Source organism: Takifugu flavidus, chromosome 13 (assembly GCF_003711565.1).
Source record: "Takifugu flavidus isolate HTHZ2018 chromosome 13, ASM371156v2, whole genome shotgun sequence".
NCBI lineage: Eukaryota > Metazoa > Chordata > Actinopteri > Tetraodontiformes > Tetraodontidae > Takifugu > Takifugu flavidus.
In genome coordinates, this window is record NC_079532.1 from 3,813,126 (window position 1) to 3,835,180 (window position 22,055).

The 22,055-nt window shown below is 46.2% G+C and overlaps 1 protein-coding gene across 2 annotated transcripts; it reads left to right on the top strand.

Annotated features, from left to right (window-relative positions):
- Positions 1-5,213: 5,213 nt before the first annotated feature.
- Positions 5,214-21,521, top strand: tshz3a (teashirt zinc finger homeobox 3a). Of its 2 annotated transcripts, none has more exons than XM_057052480.1 (2): positions 5,214-5,817; positions 17,350-21,521. In XM_057052480.1, exons 1-2 carry the CDS (start codon positions 5,778-5,780, stop codon positions 20,658-20,660), a joined length of 3,351 nt encoding a protein of 1,116 aa, XP_056908460.1. In that variant the 5' UTR covers positions 5,214-5,777; the 3' UTR covers positions 20,661-21,521. The 2 variants fall into 2 exon arrangements, with proteins under 2 accessions (XP_056908460.1, XP_056908461.1); XM_057052481.1 differs by lacking the exon at positions 5,214-5,817 and adding an exon at positions 8,961-9,742.
- The last annotated feature ends 534 nt before the right edge of the window (positions 21,522-22,055 follow it).

Sequence of the window (22,055 nt, forward strand, 5' to 3'; positions counted from 1 at the left end):
TTCTGTTGTATAAAAATGGACCCGGCTGACAGGAGAGTCAAGACCAGAGCGCCCGGTCTTCACCACTGTCCCTCAACTTCTCTCCTCCCCTGTGAATTCCTCCTTGACTCCGGAGAGTGATGGTACCGTCTGCCCCACTAAGGCTCCTTCTGCCTGACATCTCGACACGGGAGGGAAGTATGTTCCTGTCTGTCTCGTCACATCACAGACGTCCCGATTCGGATCCCTCCCATCCGACACCCTGTGTTGCTTCCCTTTTTAAAAAAAGCTGCCCGTCCATCATAAACATCCCCCCCTTTTATATTCTCTGCCTGGAGGAGGAAGGAGAAAGGGAAGAATCAGCCCTCTGTCAGGCTCAAAGCTGACAGCGCCGAGCAGACTGACGTGACATCAAGAGGCGCAACATGCCAGACGTACCTTTGAATTTCCATAACAGGTAACGTCACAATTACAAGTCACCATTTTAAAGATCACCAAATACATCCTGTTCCACATGAACCTATGTTCAACTCCTCTGAGGAGCGTATAAATCATTGCTCCTTCATCAGTCTCATTCTAAATACAGTATTCTGAGATGTTCTGCAGGGGGCTTAAATTAAATCCCTCACCTTGACTCTATATAAATGTAATACTGTCAATAAAAGGGATATAAATAGAAAAGGGTGTAACCATTCATAATCTACCTGAATATTTTAAAAGGTTCTTTTGGGCAATGAGGCGGGGAAAGAGACGAGGAGAGGAGAGAGAGCCTTGATCAATCGTCTGAGTTCTGCCTCTACAATCACAAGCGCTAATTGAAACGGCGTGGAGTCGGCCCTAAAAAATGAACCGCCTCAGATTTTTCATGATAATTTGGCAGCAAAGTGCGAGATCTTCGGTTTCAGGTATTCTTTCCGTTTCTCATCCCGGTGACGATTGAGGAAGAGCTGCTTGTCGCCTCTCTTGGGGAGAGGCTGTGAGAAATGGGAAGTAGATCGTTTCAGCGCCTGACCTGTTGAGTTGGTGAACATTAACGTTTTTTAATGAAGACACCAACAGAAAACCCAACTGTGCTGACCCATAACAGCGAGAGAAGCTGAGAGACGGCGCAGCACTGATGACATAATGGTGAAAAAGTCGTTTTTTTTCCATGTGACTACTTCATGCTTAAGGGCACAAGTGGCCCCAAAGAGGATGTCAGGGGCTTAAAGAAAGATTGTGAGTGTTTAAGTTGGATAGGTGGACATATTTTAAAGGTGCTTACTCTGAGCCTTCATCATGTGTGTCCACCTTTCCCTGGGCTTTGCTATTTTCAGAGTGAGGATAATGAATTGGAATCAGGAAAAGGCTTTTTTTCTGCAGGCTTACAATGAGAAATGATAAGAGATTATTATAGAATGAAGATCAATGACAAAGTCTGAGCAGTATATGAGGAGGAAAAGCAGGAGGTGCAGCAGGAGCAGGAGGAGCATGTGCCCAACTCCAAGGCCAAAGGCAAGAGCTTCTTCTTCACCAATTCTCTTTACCGGACTGCAAATGACTCTGTGCCGTACATAGATGATTTACAAAAATTAATGACCTCAGTTATTAATAGGCCGGGATGCAATTATTAAACACTATGAGTAAAGGTAGCTTTAATTATGCATCCTTTATAAAACCTGTTTGACTTAACCCACAGTGGGTGCATTTCAGTATCAATCACGTTTCCCTAAAGGAATTCATTAAATAAATTTTGAAATGTATCTTTCAACTTCTGAATTGTGCTGCTTCTCAGAGATCTGTTAAATATAATGTTCAAGTAATACGCAGAAATATGTGATAGGTTGATGTAGATGCAATTTTACCCAAAGTCCTTGAGGTTTTTTTGGGTGTTTTTCTTAAAATATCATCAATAATCCACAATTGTTTTGTCTTGACGCTGGATGCACAGATCTTCTTTGCTTTTTTCCTGGCCATTCTGGAGCCCCCCCGTATGTGTGAGGGCTCTGGCCCTGCCCCTTCTCTTGTCCGATGGGACCGCAGCACTGACAATGGTGTCACCCCTTCCCCGGGGGGGGCACCTCCGAGTGATTTGTGGTCGGAGAAGACTGATGAACTGCTATTGCCACCCCGGTTCTTTGTGAGATCAATTCTACATGTAGGAGTGCGCTTTATGAATGATGGAGACCTCCTCAAGTCATCCATACAGCTGCCCAAAGACACAGCTCTGGCCCCCATCGTACCTACAAGGCAGGAATAAAGCAATCACTCTTCCCAACAGGGCCATGCATTACGGACCCACGCCCACACGCAAACACACCCACATGAATACACAGATGAAGAGAAAAGCATGCAGGAGATACAGGCAAACTCTCCTCAGTCTCATTCAAGGCCTTTCAAGTTTATCTCCACAAGGTTTTCAGCAGTAAGCAGCAAATCTTTACCACAACATAACTGTCAGTTGGCACTCTGACTCCGCACTTCCGTTCTGGACAGGCCTAAAACTGGTTGTACGCCAGCAAGAGCAATGGGAAGGGGTTGAGGGATGGCTCGCGCCGCACATCTGAGGGCTGAAAAGCATTGTGCATAAGAGCAGCATACATAGATGTCATGATTCCTGCCTCCTGCAGAGAGCTTGAAAGTGAAAAGTAGAGCGCAATGAATACTTGAGTGCTCTGGAGGCTATAAAATTGAAAGGCTTATCCCCTTTTTTTCTTTTCGCCCGCAGATTTCGATGGAAAATACGGGCGGCTCGCGCTTTTTGATCGAAACTTTGAGATTGATTGGGCAAACTTGCCTGCAAATCAATGCAGACTTGTCAGCTGTGGCTCTTTTATGATAATCCCGGAGTCAGGAGCGTAAAGAATGAGTAGGGCGAGCTGACACAACAGGAAGAAATCAAAAATGTTACGTACACTCGGCCCATATCCAATTATACATCTTCGTTGTCATTTGCGCCCCTTTTTTAAATTTAATGAATTATGAATACAGTTTGCAGAACATTCAATAGTTAAAATGTTCATTGTCACCCCACAGTTGTACTATACCATGTTTCCTGTGTTAAACACACCAACAGGCTGCTGTGTGCAGACATCCAGGTTTTAATGCACATATCACAGTAAGATAGATGCACGACTGAGATAACTTCCATTTACACTGTAAGCTTGGAAGAGTCACAGCGTAGAGGCCACATACTATTTATGGATAAATCGATACAGTAGTTGGATGACACCATGTCCCCACTACTTTCTGTCACCGTGATGGCTCACTAAGTTTGGAGCGGCTGCTTTCCCTTTTTACCCTCAGCAGCCTGCAAGATGGTTTAATTTGACTGTAAAAATGCCAATCACCAGGTTACTTCTTCTTTCTGGGGGAGGTCACCATGGGGGCAAGTCCATAGGAGGAAATATATTCACATAGTTCTCTTAGAGACACTGCTAACCCCTGACATCCCCATTTGGGCTGTAATTTCATGTTGTTAAAGTGACAGGGACCCAGCCTCTTAGAGAGACGGGGAGCTAGAGGTGAGTCCAGATCACAGGGGGCTTTAATTCTTCCCACTGTCTGCCTGTGTGTGTGTGTGTGTGTGTGTGTGTGTGTGTGTGTGTGTGTGTGTGTGTGTGTGAGAGAGAGAGAGAGAGTGTCTGCATGCGTGCGTGCGTGTGTGTGTGTGTGTGTGTGTGTGTGTTGTGTGTGTGTGTGTGTGTGGTGTGTGTGTGTGTGTGCGAGTTTTAAAATGTCTTGGAATTTGTGTTTTTTGTTGCGGCAGGGGTCAGTACACATCAGTGGTGGCTCCAGAAAATGCGACACAGGTGAACACAAAAAGGCTGCCATACTTCCTAGAAAGGGCTTTGATCTCCACCTAATGTAGATATACGTGATACGGGAGAGGAGATGCTTTCACTGTGATGAAAGCTATCATTTATCCATTCACAGTAAATTGGTAGGAGGGTGCTGTGGCATGTTAGATTTCTCAGAAAAAAAGGGGAAAATTTTGTACAACAACAGGTCTACAGACCATTTTATTTTACATTTATATGCTATCAATGCAGAGAGAAAGAGAGAGAGAGAAGCAACATTTGTCTGGGAATTGTAATGTCCTGAGGAATAACTTTAATCTATTTCCCTTGGAATAAAAAAAATCTGCAACAACCGTGCATTCAACTGATCTTAGTCTAATGATGTGAGCCATAGTGTTTCAAAACAATACAGCCTGAGCACTGTTGCCCTTCATCCCTGCAGGATGACCCATGATGACCATGGATAATCTATCAGGATAATATTGTTACTATGCTGACCACCAACTACGTACATATGGCACACTTGTAAATTAGTCATTGCTAATGTTTTAATACAATAAACATTTCCTGTTGTAATAAATAAGATTAAATCCGATATTTTAACAGGACAATCATCAGCCAGACTTATCACAGCACATAACTTTACAGTATATTGTGATGAAATAAAAAATTCAAATACAATTAAATAGAAAACATCAATATTACTTTCAAAAGAATGGCTCAACCTTTGAGTTTTTGTGTCTAGCGGCCACTATGGACATACACGGTATTGCAGCAGCCCCAAATAATTGTAATGAATGCGTTTGTTTTAACATCTAAAATAACAGAGAAAACAAAAATCTAATCTCAAACAAGGAATAAAATATTTTGGATAGTAAAAAATTACAGCAGGGCAGTCTGTTACTTCCAGATTTTATTTCCAGTGACTCTAAATCACCAGTTTTCTATCTATTTAATATGTGGAAAATCTATATATTTACGTGGTATTTAGTTACCAGTTAAGGCCTGATTCCATCGCTCTACCTGGTGCTGTCACCTCTCTTTGCCGTATCTTTTGTCATCAAACTGGACTGTACTGGTCTCCAGCTGTTTGCTGCTTCCAGCTGTGTTTAGAACGCAAAACTGGATGATCTGGGCTGCTTTGTAGCTGTTATAACTATTCATCTATTAAGGATTATTGAGGGTAATTTTGATCTTATAGCTTCGCATTCTCTATCACTTCATGTCGTAGTTTTCTCCTACTTTATGCATTATGTTTCTTAATAATTTCTATTTGCATCGTTAAGATAATAAAAGGTTAAAATAAAAAAAATAACACATGCGTATTTTCAAATAGCCAAATATAATAGTTCCACAAACCTCAAACATAACTTTTATTAACATTCTTACATTAATAAAGATATAACTTTATTCTGCAAAGGGAGGAAGATTAGCTTTTTATCAAATACTTTCAATGACGTTTAAATGCCACAATATGTCCAAAATGTGCTGATGCCAAAACAATAAACATTTAACGCAACGTTATTGAGGCTGTTGGCGGAGATTATGGCTGGATCTTCTATGTTAAAGCGGAGATGGGAGGACACTTTTGCGCGGCGTCCGCCCCTTTCTGAGAAGTAAAGAGTTAACGGAGCAGTGGGTTTGCCCATTCTCCCGCTGTGAGTGACGCGATAATCTCTCTTATTCCTCAACTTTGCCTGTCGCCAGACCAGGCAGCCGAGGTGGACGCTGACTAACACCACTGTCATTCTTCTCGCCAGCACGCCCGAAGACACGTTTTTGTCCTCCCCTCTTCGCCCGGCTCCTCTGGCCCCTGTCCCTGACACCCACCGCGGCTCTCCCGATCATGATTCTTGAGTTTTTCCTGCGCTCGGACTCCGCAATGTTGTGCAGTCTACTCCACCGAGCCGCGACTCTCTTTTTTTGAGTAGAGGTGGATCTTCCCGGATACGGCGAAGCCTTTATTGAATTTTGTTTTTGAAAAAAAAAGTCTTCAGCGGAAATCCAAGCAGATTTACAATGCCACGGAGGAAACAAGAAGCGCCAAAGCGCGCAGCAGGTATGTGCGGGCAACTGCGATGTGCGTAAAAAGAATGTTTGATTCTAAAACTGCGGCTGTTCGCTTTGTTTTGCACGGCTCTTTGTACAGTGTTTCCGTTTTCAATTATTGTGTGTTTGGTCTCTGACTGCGCGCTGTGTCACCCTCGGTTACGTGAGAGACCTCCTAGTTTTTCTCGGAATTTTTTTTGTCTGGCGTTTATTTTTCGTAAAGGATGTAGTTAAGCGGCGATTCGACAATCGCTCTTTACAGCGACTGTGATCACAGGGGGCGAGTTGACTGCTGTAAACTTTCGCCTCCAATTGTTCCCTGGTAGTTTACAGATCCTTTCTGGCAGCAACATTAGGTTTGTAAGAGTAAAGCCTGCAACAAATGAAAACAGTTTCGCTTGCGCCCGAAGCGTTAATAAGGGGGCTTTGTGCGCATTTGATCCGAGTGCATAACTTCTTTTGCACAAGCAGGGGAGGGAAAGCCCTACCTCTGAGCTTTTATCCTCCCCCTTTCCTTTCCCTTAGATAAAATAAACAATTTTAGAGCAGACAATACTATTCTGTGGGCTGGAAAGAGTCATAATCGACAGTTGCCATGTCTGATTTGACGGTTGATTGATTGGCTGTCACGCCGCTTTGATCTGATCCTTCCCGATTTGCATCAGAAAATCACTTCCCACCATGTGCTGCAGGCCCCTGACGTCACGTTTAAACCACTTTGAAAGGCCCAGTGTACTTTTACTGTCGCTCGCCCCAACTCTCTCTCTCTCTCCCCGTCTGATGGTCAACTGACTCACGGAAAAGTGAAAGAAGGGGAAAGAAAGTGATTTCGCCACGAAAGATGACACGCACACATCTGCACGCACACTTTAACCAGGGAACATCACACTAACGCGTTCACATCCTCACTTATTCACTCCAAAAACATTCAGTCGCTCACACACACACACAAACACAGAGTCGGTGGAGGAGGCGGGAGGAGTGGGTTAGAGGTTGTAAAAGGAGCCGTGTGCTATGTAATGGAGGGGAGGAATGGGTTTGCTCTGTCAGACCGGGCCGTCACAACGGCTTTGTTTCATGTTTGATTTAATTGTCTCTCCCCTGACAGCCCCATTCATCAATGGCTTTAATGGTCAATCAGAGACAGGCTGAGTGAGTGCTCCCATTCTGTTTAGCCATAAGCTGGCCTGGGCTTTTATTTCATCAAAATGCCCCAGCCTAATGTACACGCTCACTGCCTCAGAGTGGCCGCGGGGAGCACATAAAGAATGACTGAAAGCTTTCTGATTTCAGATCAGTGAGAAGGATGTTTTCCTTTTTTCACGTCCTCGTCTCCTCTCCACCCCCCCCCCCCCACCCCCCACCCCCCACACACACACACTCTTCCCACCGCACGACCGTTCCTCTGTTGACAAAAGGGAATAAAGGCTGTAATGTAGATCGTTTTGTGTTTTTAGAAAACAACTTTTTCTCCCTGAAACCATGCATCTTTGTGCATTCATTCATCTATTCATTTCTCCATTTTTTTGTGCTCCCCTTCCACCCCTGTCAGTCAGCCCATGCAGCTGCAAGTTATAAAGTTGTCAACTGTTCAGTGGCACACAAAGGGTGATGATGAATTGATTGCAGCACCGAGCATGGTGATAGAGAGAGCAAAGAAAAGGATGACAGATGATGGGCCTTGATTAGGGACTTAGGGGGAGAGTCAGCCCACTGCAACCTTGAGACTTGCATGAAAAATCCCCCCCCCACCTCCCTCCACTCCCTGCCACACAATCACACACAGACCGCTGCCTCCTCATTGTCTCTGCTCTCTCAGTCTCTCTTTCTGCGAGGGTTTCTGTCTCCTTAGTCGAAAACTTGTTTTGCTTGCTTCATTAGCGTTGGTCCAATTAGCCACGAGGCTGATGGAGTCCTGACAGGCCCTGTGATTGGAGATGACAAGCTCGGGGTGCCTGGCCCAATGAGGTTTGCCACCACTTTGATGTAATCAACTTGATATTACACAGAGCTGCTCGCCTTTGGTTGTGCTGTAACTCAATTTTCCGCTGCAGGTGACAAATGGGCCTGCCTACCTGGGTCAGGTCTGAGTGTTCTTAACAACCGGGGGCAGCTGGACATGTAAACAGCCGAGCAGACACGAGCGAGAGAACCGGTTAGCGGTAGCCGGGACAAAACTGGCCTTCTTGGAGTAGCGTCCCCGCAGGCAGGAAGTGGGAATGCTCTGCTGATTTAACAGCAGTCGACATTGGTTTTACAACATCGGCTAGTTCCTGAGCGACTCCAACCTGCTCTGTGTGTGTGCAGAAGTGTGTCTAACCCTCAAATGACTACATGTGTGAATGCGCACTTCATGCGTAGGTGAGAATCTGCAATACTGAAGGGCAGGGGTGAGTGGGAATGTTAGTATGATCAGGAAACAGCTATAATCTCCCTGCAGGGTCAGGATTATAACTACCAGATCGGCAGACCTCAGTTATATTTCTCTGTAAGATTGTGTGTGTGTGTGTGTGTGTGTGTGTGTGTGTGTGTGTGTGTGTGTGTGTGTGTGTGTGTGTGTGTGTGCGTGTGTGTGCGTGTGTGTGTGTGTGTGTGTGTTGTGTGTGTGTGTGTGCGCATGCACAAATGTTCTGCTTATAATAGTGATGAAAGGAACTGTAACCGTAGACCACCTGCTGGGTTCTGTCCATAATTCTCTGAACTGACTAAGCCTTCTATATTCCTGGCCCCTCCCTTCTGCGTCTGCCGCTCGCTTCTAAAAAATTTTCCCACGTCACCCACTGAACGGGACGTACGCAACCACACGCCGCGGCGGATTGGGAGCCGGGATTGAATTGTTCAGCCGTCGTGCGGACTGACAGCCTTCAAGGCGATAGTCTTCCACCGCTTTGCAGGTGTGAGCGCGGTGTGTGTTTTTGGCCTCGCCGTTATTGAAGGTCCTGTCTCTGGATTCCGGTGAGATTGAGTCACGTCTGTGATCTATGTGACTGATAAGTGCATACCTAATGAGGCCTTGTATGCCTGTGGAGGGAGGAGGAGGAGGAGGAGGTGTGTTTCCCACAGGTATTGACAGATGCCTTTTTGTTTTTGCCATGGGCCCTGACTCCATAAATCCCGCCCGTGTAACGATAATACCGCCACCCTGCCAACGAGTGAGCGTATGAGAGAGGGAAAGAGGGCACAGGGGAGGGAGGCAGAGGAGGAGGTGCTGGCGCTGGGGACGAGAAGGACGAGTGGGGGGGTAGTGAAACGGGCCTTCTTCGCTTTTTAACACACACTTGGCAGATGTCAGGCCACTGGGTTGGGCTCCGGCAGGGAGAGACAAGTGTAAGTGCGGTAGTAGTGTCACAAATAGAAAAGCGTTTTCCTTTCAGCTTTCAGTGTGCTTTCAAGCGAGGTTTTCAGCCGAGGCTGCTGTCTGGGCCGAGTCGGAGGCTTTGTAAAAATAGTCCCACCGCTGTTGTGATAGATGCAGCTGCACTGTGGCGACAATTGGGACAAGCTGGATCCCTCCGACCCTGCCTCCCACCCACTCTCCTGTCTCCCACGCCTCCCAAAGGTAGCAAGCATCAGAGTCTGGTTGGATGCGTCCTCTTTTTTTTTTTTAGGGGGGAAACTGAGCTTGCTCCAGTCTTCAGGGGTCCTGAAACCCAATCCAGGAGGAGAATAGCAGGGCCATGCCAGAGAGCCGATTTCCTTTTCAACAGAGTCATTTATCACTGACCCACCCTTCGCTCCTGACATTGTGACGCGTGTCATTTATCAAACAGGCTTTACCAGACACTGGGAGAAGGGAGAAGGAGAGGGGGCAGAGAGGAAGAGAAAGAGAGAGTGAAAGAGGACGGAAAGTAGACCCGGAGAAACAAAGAGGAGAAGAGTCGGGAAGGAGAGACAGGGTAATGGAGAGACAGAGAGACAGATGTCCACGCATCTGAGTGAGTGAGTTTTTCCAGGGAAGTTTTTCTAAAACCCACAAGGAGAAGGTAGATTTTTTCGAGATGACAGGGAGGATTGAGTTCCACCGACTTGTGTTTTAACGAGCGGCGTCATGATCTTCCATGACACATCTGTCTGGATGAAAGGGCCGGGAATATAAAGTCCGACAAGTGTGCCGCTTTTTATGTACTCATAATATATTCACACTAAACGTGCAACGGAGGACTGTGGAAGTGAGCGTATGCACACGCGCACGTGCGTGTGTGCAGCCATATGGCGTCGGTGCTTAATGCCATATGAGCTGTGTGTGTGCAGCTCCCTGATGAGCAGGGCTGACAGGTATCACTCATGCAGCAGCCTGGCCTTTAAATGAACCCGAGCCGCTCTGCTCTCTCGCGGCCATAACAGGCTCTCGTCAAGATGGATGCTTCTTTAAAAATCAGATTAATGATGGATACCAGGCTTATAGTGCCATTTATCACGGAGAATATTATTTAGACCGGCCATGTATGGCTGTAACTGGAGAGCCAGGACGAGAAGAAGCAGGGTGGAAAGCCTTAGACAGACACTCACGGTGTGATGGATGGCTGAGCGCTCTCTCTGAGTGTTACTAGACACCAGCGCCGCAGCAGTGGGCCATAATCAGATAGCCCAGGGATGTTTATTCCACAACTACACTACCCAGATTGCCTTGCCTGGAGGGTTGACTTATGAAAGGTGTAGTCTGTCATCATTATCATCAAAAAAGTTATAGTGGAATTGCGAGAAAAGTCTTAGAACCTATAGGGCAGACAGAGAGGGAGTTTATGGCGGCTGTTCGGTATGAAACGATCCATCAGATCCAATCCGACTGGCTGTTATGGTTATCGAGGTTTTTCCCATTTTGCTTCGCCCAGTACAGTCCCCGACAGTGGTGAACAGCAGTACAGTGAGGGGTCAAGGCAAGGTCGGTGAAGAGTGGGTGGGTGGGTGGGTGGGGGCTGCTGTTTTGTTTAGTGTCCTCATCTTGTTCCCTCTCTCCCTCCTCCTCCCACTCACTCCCGTGATTTATGATGTCCATCCATCTTCGGGCCGCGTCCATCAGCTCCTCGTTGCTAGGCGATCATGGCAGCAGCTGTGTGTTGCGAGAGGGGTCGGTTCGGCCGTCCCGCTCCTGAGCCTCAGCCCTGTCCTCTAAACACACACACACACACACACACACACCACACACACACACACACACACCTCCCCCAAAAAAACAAACAAAAAGAAAAAGTCCCCTTGTTTAAAACAACCACCGTCCAACTTTTAGTCTGTGCTATGGAGCACTGAGGTGAAAACAAATAAGCACAATAAAACAATCCAACATCGTATGTGCGCTTGTTGAAAACACTGCTAGCGCACTTGCTAGCCTTTCTCCTGCTGTCTTGTTATTACCATGTTTTCTTGTCACACAGTGCTCTTCGTTTGGCCGCTGCCGACCTCTGCCCTTAGTGCTACATTTTGAGTCTTTAATGTCAGTGATTTGCATTATTATCTTTAATTCTTATGTTTAGGAAGATATCGTAATGGTAGCCTCAGTAATATATATTCAAATTCCATTTCTGCCATATTATTTATTTCATCTTTTATAGTATTGCACTTTTCCCTGCCTTTGTTTTATGACTGGTTTTATGATCGTGACGATGAGCGCGTGTTCCTGTGTGAATGTATATTTATAAGCGCTGCTCGGAAGGTTTCGTTATATTCTGATGCAATAAAGGCTTCTTATCCCGCCTTATCGTAAAATGCAGCCCGAGAAGCATGAAAAACACGTTTCTCCAGCTTTCACCTCTTCATAGGTGCTATTAAATCTAATGTAGATTATGAATTAGGAAATCTGAAATTACTTGTAAGTGAACTGAACTTTGTGAAACAAAACCGTCTGTTATGACAGAACTGCTGTGCAGTACAAATGTGATTTTATTACTCTGAATATCTTTAAAACAAGTTTAGCCAGCAGTTGTGGTTTGAAGATGTCTGAATAGGTATTACCTTCGTTTAGTATTAGCTATCTTTAGACACATTATGCTAACCGTTATTTGCAGAATGTCTACATAGTACTATATGGTTCCGCCCCTTGTCAGTATGTGTGTATTACGTTTTAAGTCACTCCAGACCGATCGCATTCCATACTTTCTTTAGTTTGTAATCCTGTCGCTCTTCGTAATCATTGAGCCACATGCTTGGAACTATTTTTTTGTCGACACCTTTTCACTGTCTGTTTCTCAATTACAGTGTGGCTGCAAGAAGGCCATTGAAGTTGTGCCAAATAGAGAATATATGAACTCTTTGCCATGTATCAGATGAAGGTAAACAGCCTTCAGTGCATCCTTGGGACGCAGGTCCCAGGAATTTGACCTATTAGCATGCCTGCTTCACCCTAGACCTGCCTATGTTACTTACATACCTGTCAAAAGAAAAGCATATAAACAGCTTTTACAATATTCCCATTAACATGGACAGGATCCTTGAGTGTTCCCGGTCTCGGCTGTAACTGTCTACCCATATTTACACAAGCAAAGACCAAAACAGTCGAAGGAATGGGGGAGCAGTGTCTCTTTCATTAAGGCTTTGTTTGAGAGCTGCTAATCTGAGGCCCTGAGAGGTCCTGGAGGAACGAGGCACGAGACTGCAGGATAATCGAGTGCCGGTCCAAACCAGTCGTGTTGGGTTGAAACCTCCCTGCCTCCCTGTCCCGATCCATTTGCCCTTGGGTTTGCACCTGCAGCAGATGCTTGCATTGCATTATGGTGTGTTTCCAGTTCACTGGCATTTATTGTGACTGTTGGGGGGGTTGTTAGAGCACCAGGAGGTGTTTGTTTGCAGCTCATGGTAGATAAACTGGAGGAGTTTCCAGGTCTTGAAGGTCTGCATGTCGACTCATAACGCAACACTCGATAGAGGGATGAATATATTCACTGTCTCTTTCTCTAACGACCCCCACTTTCTCTCTCTCTCTCTCTCTCAGTCTTGCATGCTGTGTGTGTACGTGTCTCTCTTCTAAGATGTGCATTGACATGGTTCAGCCCTAAGCTTCGCCTGGGGCCAGAACGATCTCTCTGTTTTTCCCATCTCCCATATCACACATCCTGCACTACAATTGGCGGACACAGTTTATTCACAAAGCCATCAGGGGGTAGAGAACACACACACACACACACACACACACACACACAAAGGCAAAATGACAAAACCATCTATGATGACCAGAAACATGATCGGCTGTATCAGCATAATGCAGTTGCCGAGTTTGGTTTTAAAAGCCAAGAAAGTGCACCTTTGTCAGTACGTCAGTGCATATTTATTTTTCAGATGGCCACAGATCACCTGCTCCATATTTCCTCCTGGGACTTTCAGCCAGACCGCAGCGATCAAAGGGAGAGAACTTGAGAGTGATTGAGTGTGTTATTTTGACAAATGTGTACAACAAGGAGGCATTTTAGGTATGTAACTGATCTGCTGCTGCTTTGACAGAATGGGGCTGTTTTGGACTGAATTATTCTAATCTATTTAAGGAGTTTTCAGCAGCTGGGGAGCTTGAAAGAGCGAGTGGAAGTCAGTGGTTTGGGGTTTTGTGATTGAAACGCAGAGGTGACTTCCTGTTCCGCAGTTTACTGGGGCCGCTTCCTGTCTGTAAGAGCCTCCTGCTGAGGAGCCGTGTTGTTTTAAGGGAGTCGAGAGCCAGAAACGGAGGAGTCCCCGAGACACGCCACAGTTCCCTCTTCTCTCTGAACTATCTGATCATCAGTTGACTTCAAATACCTCAAACCTCACCATGTTTATTGTATCCACTGTTCTTCAGTATAATAATAATAACAATCTATTATGTAACTGTTACGTGCTGGTGATTGATGACTTCCTCCCGTGCACAGTGCAGTGCACACAAATAAGAAATCAAGATGTAATCAAACCAAAAACCACATATAAATTCACAATGGAATTAAACTATGTCCTGTTTTCACTCTTAGCCTTGGGTTTTATAAAATACAGGGGAAACAGGCAAAATAAGGAGGTTAGCTCAGTTTTGAGGATATTTCAGATAAAACTTTTTCATTACATGAGGGAAAAAAAGGAAATCTTCCGAAGCTTTTCTTGGGGAAAATCTCAATGTTTGTACAAAGCACTCACCTTATTCATATTGCAACGCCTTTGGCAAGGTTGTTGGTTTTTTTTCTCTGGAGTTTGAGGGTCAGACATAGGTAGACTTTTAAATTACACATCCTGTTTATTTGGCTGCTGTTGGGCGTGAGCTGCCTCCCAGTCTGTTTTCCCAGCTGCGGAGGCCAGACTTGGATTATGTATCATCAAGAGTTAGATTCAGAAAAGTAGACGGGGCTGATTAGGAGAAATTACAATCTTTGATAAATGTGCGTTCTTTGTAATGCAATAATTAGCTTTCCTTTTTTTTCCAAATCGGAGCTAATCTTTCAGAGAGAGGGGTGCAAAGTGGAGAAGCACTTTAAAAAACAGACAGCGGCACTGGAGGGAAAAAAATAACCCCTGGGACAGTGACAGGCTGAGAGGCAGCCACGCCACCTTCCTGCTTAATCACCCTCGCGTCCCTGCCCTGTCTGTTGTTGCTGATCTTCAGAGCAGCACTGCAGTATTTCTATCAGATGATCTCGCTCCTCGTCTGCGGTCCTTATGTTTATGAAAATGATACTCTGCAGGAATGCCTCCTGCATGCCAAGATGTCACTGTCTTTCCTCATCGCTCTCATCTCTGTGTGCACACAAGCGCATTTGTGCGAAGGAGGAGGGTGACGCGGTGTCACGACTGACTGACTGGCTTTATTTATAATTATGCAGTGTTTTATTTTAGGTTAGTAGATTCAGGTGAAATGCACGTTTCCGCACGTCCCCCCCACCCCACCCTCCACTCCACCCCCCACTCGCAGCTTTTGCCGTGGCGTGAAAGTGTTACTGCTATTTCTGCACGAGCCGTGACTGAAATGTCGACTGCGTGAAAGCACGCCTCTGACATTTTTAGGAAACTTTTCACAGAGCCCGATGATTTTCGTCCTTCCCCACATGCCATCAGCTCACTCCCTCATTACATCTGTTTCCCTCTCAATTATAAACAACTGAAATTGTCCTTTATCGGCCCCGCAACATATGCTCAGATATTAGCCAGGACTGCACCAAACAGTATTGTTGTATTCATAATCATCTTTTTTATTCCAAAGGAGTCTCTACGCTCACATCACCTTTTATTAGCTTGATAAATCACCTCTGTTGTCAGTCAAGCCAGGGAGAATAATTGGATGTGGTTGTCGCCCTGTGTGATGGATTATCAGTCATTGGGGATTAAATTAACAGATACTGCTCAGACATAATGGTTTTTGTTTTGCATTTTAAATTGGCTGGGAGCACAACTAGACTTTGTAGGTTTTACACACACACACACACACACACACACACACACACACACACACACCCAACCCCCCGCACCTTTAAGACTTAATGAAAAATCAACAATAACCTATATGGCCGCCATTGTAGGCTTATGATGTATAAAGCTTTTACTGTCAAATGAGAGTGAGCCGGTGAGGCTAGCGAGCGCAATTACGGCGCATTAAATGCAACGAGGCCATAGTTTGGTGAAGACGTGTGACGTGTTTAGAAATATCCGGGGTATTTTCTTGACGAAAAAATGGGAAGGTGACCTGACAACTTGGTCAAGCGGCTTGCCAGGATCACCTGATACAAGATGACATCTGTGACTAGTCAGGAGGCAGACGCATTAACTGCCTCATCCTGGATGGATTTCCTCTCTCAAATGAGAGTCTGACACGAATACCTTCCAGAGGAAGAGAAGAGAAATTAATGTGAAAGGAAAGAGGGTGTGGGCAGCCGTTTGAGCACGGGTAGAAGCGAGATATCTCTCTCGCGTGTTTGTGCGGAGTGTGTGCGATTTACCCCCCCCCCACTCTATCCAACCAGACCCCCCCCACAAACCCCTCCGCCCTTCACGTCTACATTATCATAATTGTGTCCAGAACATGAGGGGCCGGGGAAGTGATCATGTCATTTTATTTACACCCTGCTTGGCCCTCTTTACAAACGACATGCCACTGACTGCCAAGCAGACTGGGGCCCCGACGACATCTTTTGATCAGGGCTGTCGGGGCCTATCAGCGGAGAATGGCAGGTAATGGATACCCAGTGACAAACCAAATCTCCAGTAGAACGGAGAGTGGTCCGCACCTGCCAGGTCTCCATTAGGCTGGCCTCTTAGTGGGACTGCCTGCTGACTGCACCCCCAGGGCCCAAATCAACCAGCGCCAGCCACATGGCTTCCACGAGATTGGCTGTTAGCTGTGGAAATGAGAGTTGTTTCAGCTATGACATTTTTGTTTAGACTGGACGTGTTTGCGCGTCGCGGCGGGGGGAGTGAAGGATTTAGCCACGGCGTACATTTGTATCCACACGCACAAGCTAAACTGTGCGAATATACCTCCTCCTGTGTCATTTTTTCTTCGTTTACAACGCCACCCTAATGGCCCGAGACCTGTCTACATGTTATCCGCTATTTTCAGGGATGATTTGTTTTTCTTTGAGTTGAGCGGCTTTCTGAGAGAGGTGGACAGGAAGCGAGGGAGGGGGGAAATGCTGATTCTCGGGAAGAAGGGGTGTGAGTGCTGGGTGGGTGAACTAGCTACCACTGGAGGCACGTGTGTTTTGCGTGCGTTCTGACACAAATATGCGCACGCACCCTCATTTCTCACCCTGTAAACTGAGCGCGCCTACATATACATATGCATTGCTTGAGCTTGGCAATCATGTTCTCACCTTCTCCTTTTACCAAAGTTGTCGTTCCTCCTTTTTTCGAGTTTGAATGACATTTAATGGTTTTTTTTTCCGAAACTCTGCTTGATCACATTGCATCCTTCACATATTAAAAAACCAGTGAACTCTCTCGAGTTGCGATGACACTGTGGGATGTCTGTTGAACATGTCAATTATTCTTCAGCAAAACTCCCGACATCCTCCTCTCAATTTTTTTTTTTTTTTTTTGCGATGTGCTCTTTGTCTGCGTGATTGCGGGTTTGTGTCTGTTGGCGTGTGCGAGTGTGTATGTGATCGGCAAAGAGGCAGATGAAGAGGCGTCAGACATATTAACTGACAGATGGAGGTTGATCCAACTCATTTATTACCCCAGAGGAGAATGCCACAGTGAGATTGGGCTTCATTAATTTCAGATTTAGTTTTCATTTCAAGCTGTTGCGCCCTGAGATAAATAAAATGGTGCATTATGTTTTTGCCAAGATATTTCTTTTTTGTTTTCCTCCAATAGAAGGAGGGAAAAGAGGGGAGGCATAAGTTCTGTGTGGCTGGGGTAGTATATAAATACAGGCTCGCCTAGAGGAAAATAACACCTCAATGGTTGATGAGGTGAAATGGGATGACTGTAATTTCTCAGCTCAGCTTTAAAGGCTCCCACACAGATGGTTCATTTATCCCTGGGAGTCCTCGGGCACACATAGCGGGGAAACTTTTTCACCAGTTATTCTAACATAGCGTATTCACTCCCTGCAATTTAACTTATCTCTGTCTTTCTGTCTTTGTCTCCATTCTGCTCGCAGCCTATTCTCCCGAGGAGCTGACGGAGCACACTGTGGAGGCTGAGGATGCAGAGGCGGAGGACGGAGCCCCAGCCCCTCAGGATGACCTTCACGTGAATGATGAAGTTGCAGAGAAAAGCACTGCACCTGTAAAGGAGCAGGCGTGCGATCAAGAATCAGCTGGAGCTGCTGAGCTCTCAGGACAAGAGGTGGACAGTGAGTCCCATGTGAGCGAGACCAGCGACCGCCTCTCTGACTTTGAGAGCACGGGCAGAAAAACTGAAGGTGGCATGGCCGCGTGCTCCCAGAATGGTGACGCTAAAACACCTCCTCTTGGCATCGACACCTTAGAGCAAATGAAGGCCATCTACTCCAGCTTTTTGACCAGCCCCTTGTGGTCACCGTTGAACTTTTCCACACCGCCACAGGTGCAGTCTTCAGCCTCGACGGAGAAGCCAACGCGCAGCAATAGCACTAGTAGCAGTAGTAGCTGCAGCAGCGGTAGCTACGACTGGCACCAGTCGGCAGTTGCAAAGACTCTTCAGCAGCAGCCTCCCCAGAGCCGGCACCCTGTCCAGACTGAGCACAGCCTCTTCAGTACAGTGCAGCTCCACAGGCAAAACCCAAAGCTCTTTGGATCCATCTTCAGTGGGGCCAGTAAGTTTCGCTGTAAAGGATGTAGTGCTGCATACGACACCCTAGTGGAACTGACGGTTCACATGAACGATACGGGCCACTATCGTGATGACAACCAAGAAAGGGCGGGCAGCGGCGGAAAGCGTTGGTCTAAACCACGTAAGCGTTCCCTGTTAGAGATGGAGGGGAAGGAGGATGCCCAGAAAGTTTTGAAGTGCATGTATTGTGGTCACTCCTTTGAATCCCTCCAGGACCTCAGTGTCCATATGATTAAGACCAAACATTACCAGAAAGTGCCTCTGAAGGAGCCCATGGCCCCCGTGGCAGCCAAAATCATGTCTTCAAAGAAAAGGGGACTTGTAGGACTGGACCTCACTGCCTCACCACGTTCTCGAGAGGGAACCCCCAAAAATAAGCCACAGGCAGACCTGAGTGAAGTGTCACCAAAAACGTCCTCTAGCCCCTACACAATTTCAAATAACCGCTATGGACACCAAAACGGCACTAGCTATGCCTGGCAGTTTGAATCCAACAAACTCCAGATCCTTAAATGTATGGAGTGTGGCAGTTCCTATAATACTCTGCAAGAGCTGAGAACCCACATGATGGTGACCGGGCACTTCCTAAGAGTGACCAGCTCTGTAGGAAAGAAAACCCAAACCCTTTCTGAGGCCACCTCCCTTAATCCCGCCAGGGTGACTACACCTACCGAACCGAGAGTGCAGTCTGTCCCACTCGCCCCTTCCACCTTCTCCCCTCCATCTCTTCAAACCACCCCAACTTCCCCTGCTACTACTCCTCCTCTTAAAGAAATCAAAAAAGAGGAGATTGAGGAAGAGTGCACTCTGCCAGAGTCAGTTGGAACTGAAAAACAAGTGGCGGTGTCAGTTGGGAAGGAGGAGGAGGAAGATGCAGAAAAGGAGGAAAAATGTGATATCTCAAAGTATAACTATCTTACTGAGGAAGACCTGAAGGAGAGTCCTAAAGGAGGCTTTGACATTCTCAAATCACTGGAAAACACTGTGACAGCAGCCATCAACAAGGCTCAAAGTGGGAATCCGAGCTGGGGGGGCTACCCGAGCATCCACGCAGCATACCAATTCCCTGGTGCCATCAAACTACAACAGGGCAACGTGGAAAAGACCTCCCCTCTTAAATTACTATTTAATGGGGGAGAAGGAAATTTCTCCTCTCTTGCAAAGAACCAGCCCCTTATTTCTCCACCTCTCAGCCAGTCCTCCCCTTTCCCCTGCAACAACTTCCAGGCTATGGAGGATTTGGTGAAAAAGGTGACTGAGAAGGTAGCAAAGGTAGAGCAAAGGGTTAAACAGTTGTCTCCAAAGATGGAAAACCGCCTCTCTTCCTGTAGTAGTGAAGCTGGAGAGTCACCCAAGGGAAGAGAAGCTGATTCTCCTCTGGAGTGGAGAGCAAGTACACCGGCCAGTAGTGACAGGGGGAGCCATAGAGACAGAGCGTCCCCGGATACAGAATCCAAGAGAGAGACGGCAGTCAGTTCCCCTCTCAGCTCTACACTGAAATGCAGTACTGCCATCATAACCGGCCATACCCCTCCAGAGCAGCCCTTTGTCAACCCTTTAAGTGCTCTTCAGTCAGTAATGAACATTCATCTGGGGAAAGCAGCCAAGCCTGCCTTACCAAACCAAGATCCCTTGAGTCTGCTCTCTAGGCTTAACCAAAGCATGGCGGAGAGAGCTGCTGTGGCTGGCCCTCCCTTACAAACCAAAAAATCTGAAAGCGTAGCTGATAATAGTGTTTGCCAGCCCAGCGATGACCAGCCTATTGATCTTACAAAAGGTAAAACTAAGAGAGGAGGCTCCAATGGCTCAGCCCCGCTAACTCCGTCGTCCACCGCCTCCTCCATCTCTCCCACCTCCCTTATTACGCCAACAAAACTAACAGTGGTCTCTCCCTACACATCCAGCAGCCCTCTCCATGAAAACGCATTGTCAGATATTTCAGATATGCTGAGGAACCTCACCCAGTCGCACCACGTCCCCAAGCCTCCCTCGCGGTCACGGGACAAAGACGAGATCGTCGGCTCTACTCAAGATGAAGAGGAGACGTCGCTGAACGGCCACAAGCGTAAAGGCCGTCACTCTAACTGGAACCCCCAGCACCTCCTCCTCCTGCAGGCCCAATTTGCATCCAGTCTGAGGCAGACATCTGACGGGAAGTACATCATCAACGACCTCAGCCCCCAGGAGAGGATGCACGTGTCTCGGTTCACTGGGTTATCAATGACAACCATCAGCCACTGGTTGGCTAATGTCAAGTATCAGCTTAGAAGAACCGGAAGAACAAAGTTCCTTAAAAACCTGGACTCTGGTCAGCCCATGTTCTTCTGTAGCGACTGTGCTTCTCAAGTCCGAACCCCAGCAGCATATGTATGTCACCTGGAAGCCCACCTGGGTTTCAGAATCAAGGACCTGGCTAAACTGTCACCCAAACAGACTATCAGGGACTCCCACACTCTCTCTGAGAAACTGGTTCCCCTGGAGTCCTTTATTTCCCCGCAATCACCAGATGACTGCAGTAGTAATGGGGCAGTGTACCGCTGCCAGCTCTGTGTCCGTAAATTTGCCACTAAGCACGCAATCAAGCTTCACCTCAGCAAGAGCCATGGGAAGTCTCCCGAGGACCATCTGCTATACGTATGCGAAGTAGCGAAACACTAAATTGCTCTCAGCAGTAGTCATACTGGAAAATACATGTAGAATGACTTTAAATAATTAAAAAAAAACGTGCTGTTGTGCAAATATGGCATGGACGACTACACAAGGTGTTTACATCTCAGCCTGTTAGCATTTCTGATCACTACAGTATGTATTTCTGAATACATTTCTTTCTCATGAGGATATACTGTAGGTCAAAGACATTGAGTCCAATTTGTTGTCGACCTGTGGTAATGTTTTTTCTTTTTGTTTTTTCATGATCACGATGGCTAGAAGGTCAGCTAATAACTTGAAATGTATTAACTTTATTTTATTTATTTTGTATTACTCGTGAGTTTGTTTCTGACTTGCTGCATGTCTGACAAGTTTTACATTTGTACAGTCCTTCCTGTCTTGTCCAGATTTTATTATGCCCCTTTTAAACTGGTCACTTTCTTACACCTTTAAAACAGCCAAACGCCTGGGAAATCTCCTTAGAAGAAATCAGCCAGACCGCAAAGGTTCATCGCTTGTTTTAACAGTTTTCTGTTTACAGCCTCCTGGTTTTCTTGCTGATTGTAAAAGATGCCTTGTTCTTTATCACTGAGTAAGGGGCACTTAAATTCCAGGTCTGTGTAAAAAAAAAAATAAAAAAAATGTATATATAGCATATAAGCTTACAACTCGCTGTTTAAATTATGCATACTTGTTATATTTCCTAATTTAAGAGGACTATGACTATCCACTGGTGCAGAGCCTTTGAAGAAGATGAAAAGGACATTGTTTTTGCACAATAGTTTTATAAATGTTATTTGATATAAAAAAAATTACAAATATGTTAATGCCTTGTGCTTCTATGATTAAAATGAATTAACTGCTGCATAACATATTGGTTTTCTTTCCTGTTTACCGCATTTAGGTATCTGAATATCAAAATGCATTCTACCTTAATAATGTAAAATTAATGTTTGCCATTTTATTAAGAGTTCGAGGTGTGCCAGGCACGTCGAGAACTAATTTTAAAGTCAGTCCCTGACCGTAAACCTGGCTGTTTTTTATTGCAAAGAAGGCAGGAAAAGCATCAGAATTGTTGTCCTACATTGTAATGACTAAGTATTTAAGAATTAGCATTCTCGTAAAGCCGCAGCTGCTGAGCGCCAAACCTCAGCATTTTTCCACGCCGTTGTCTTTAAACCCACAATTTGTCCTGCTTTTCCTGGTGATTTCTTTGTCATCGTATTTTTGTGGGACGAAGCTGCTGGAGAGGTGCGAGCGGTGGCGCTGCCTGCGAGGCGTCTGGCAGGTGGTGCGTGCTGCATGTAAACCACCAGATGTTTCTGAAACGAGCCACTGGAGGAGGAGCAGGCGGGCGGGCGGGCTGCAACAGCAGGCAGAGCGGGCTGATTACCACGGGGGCTT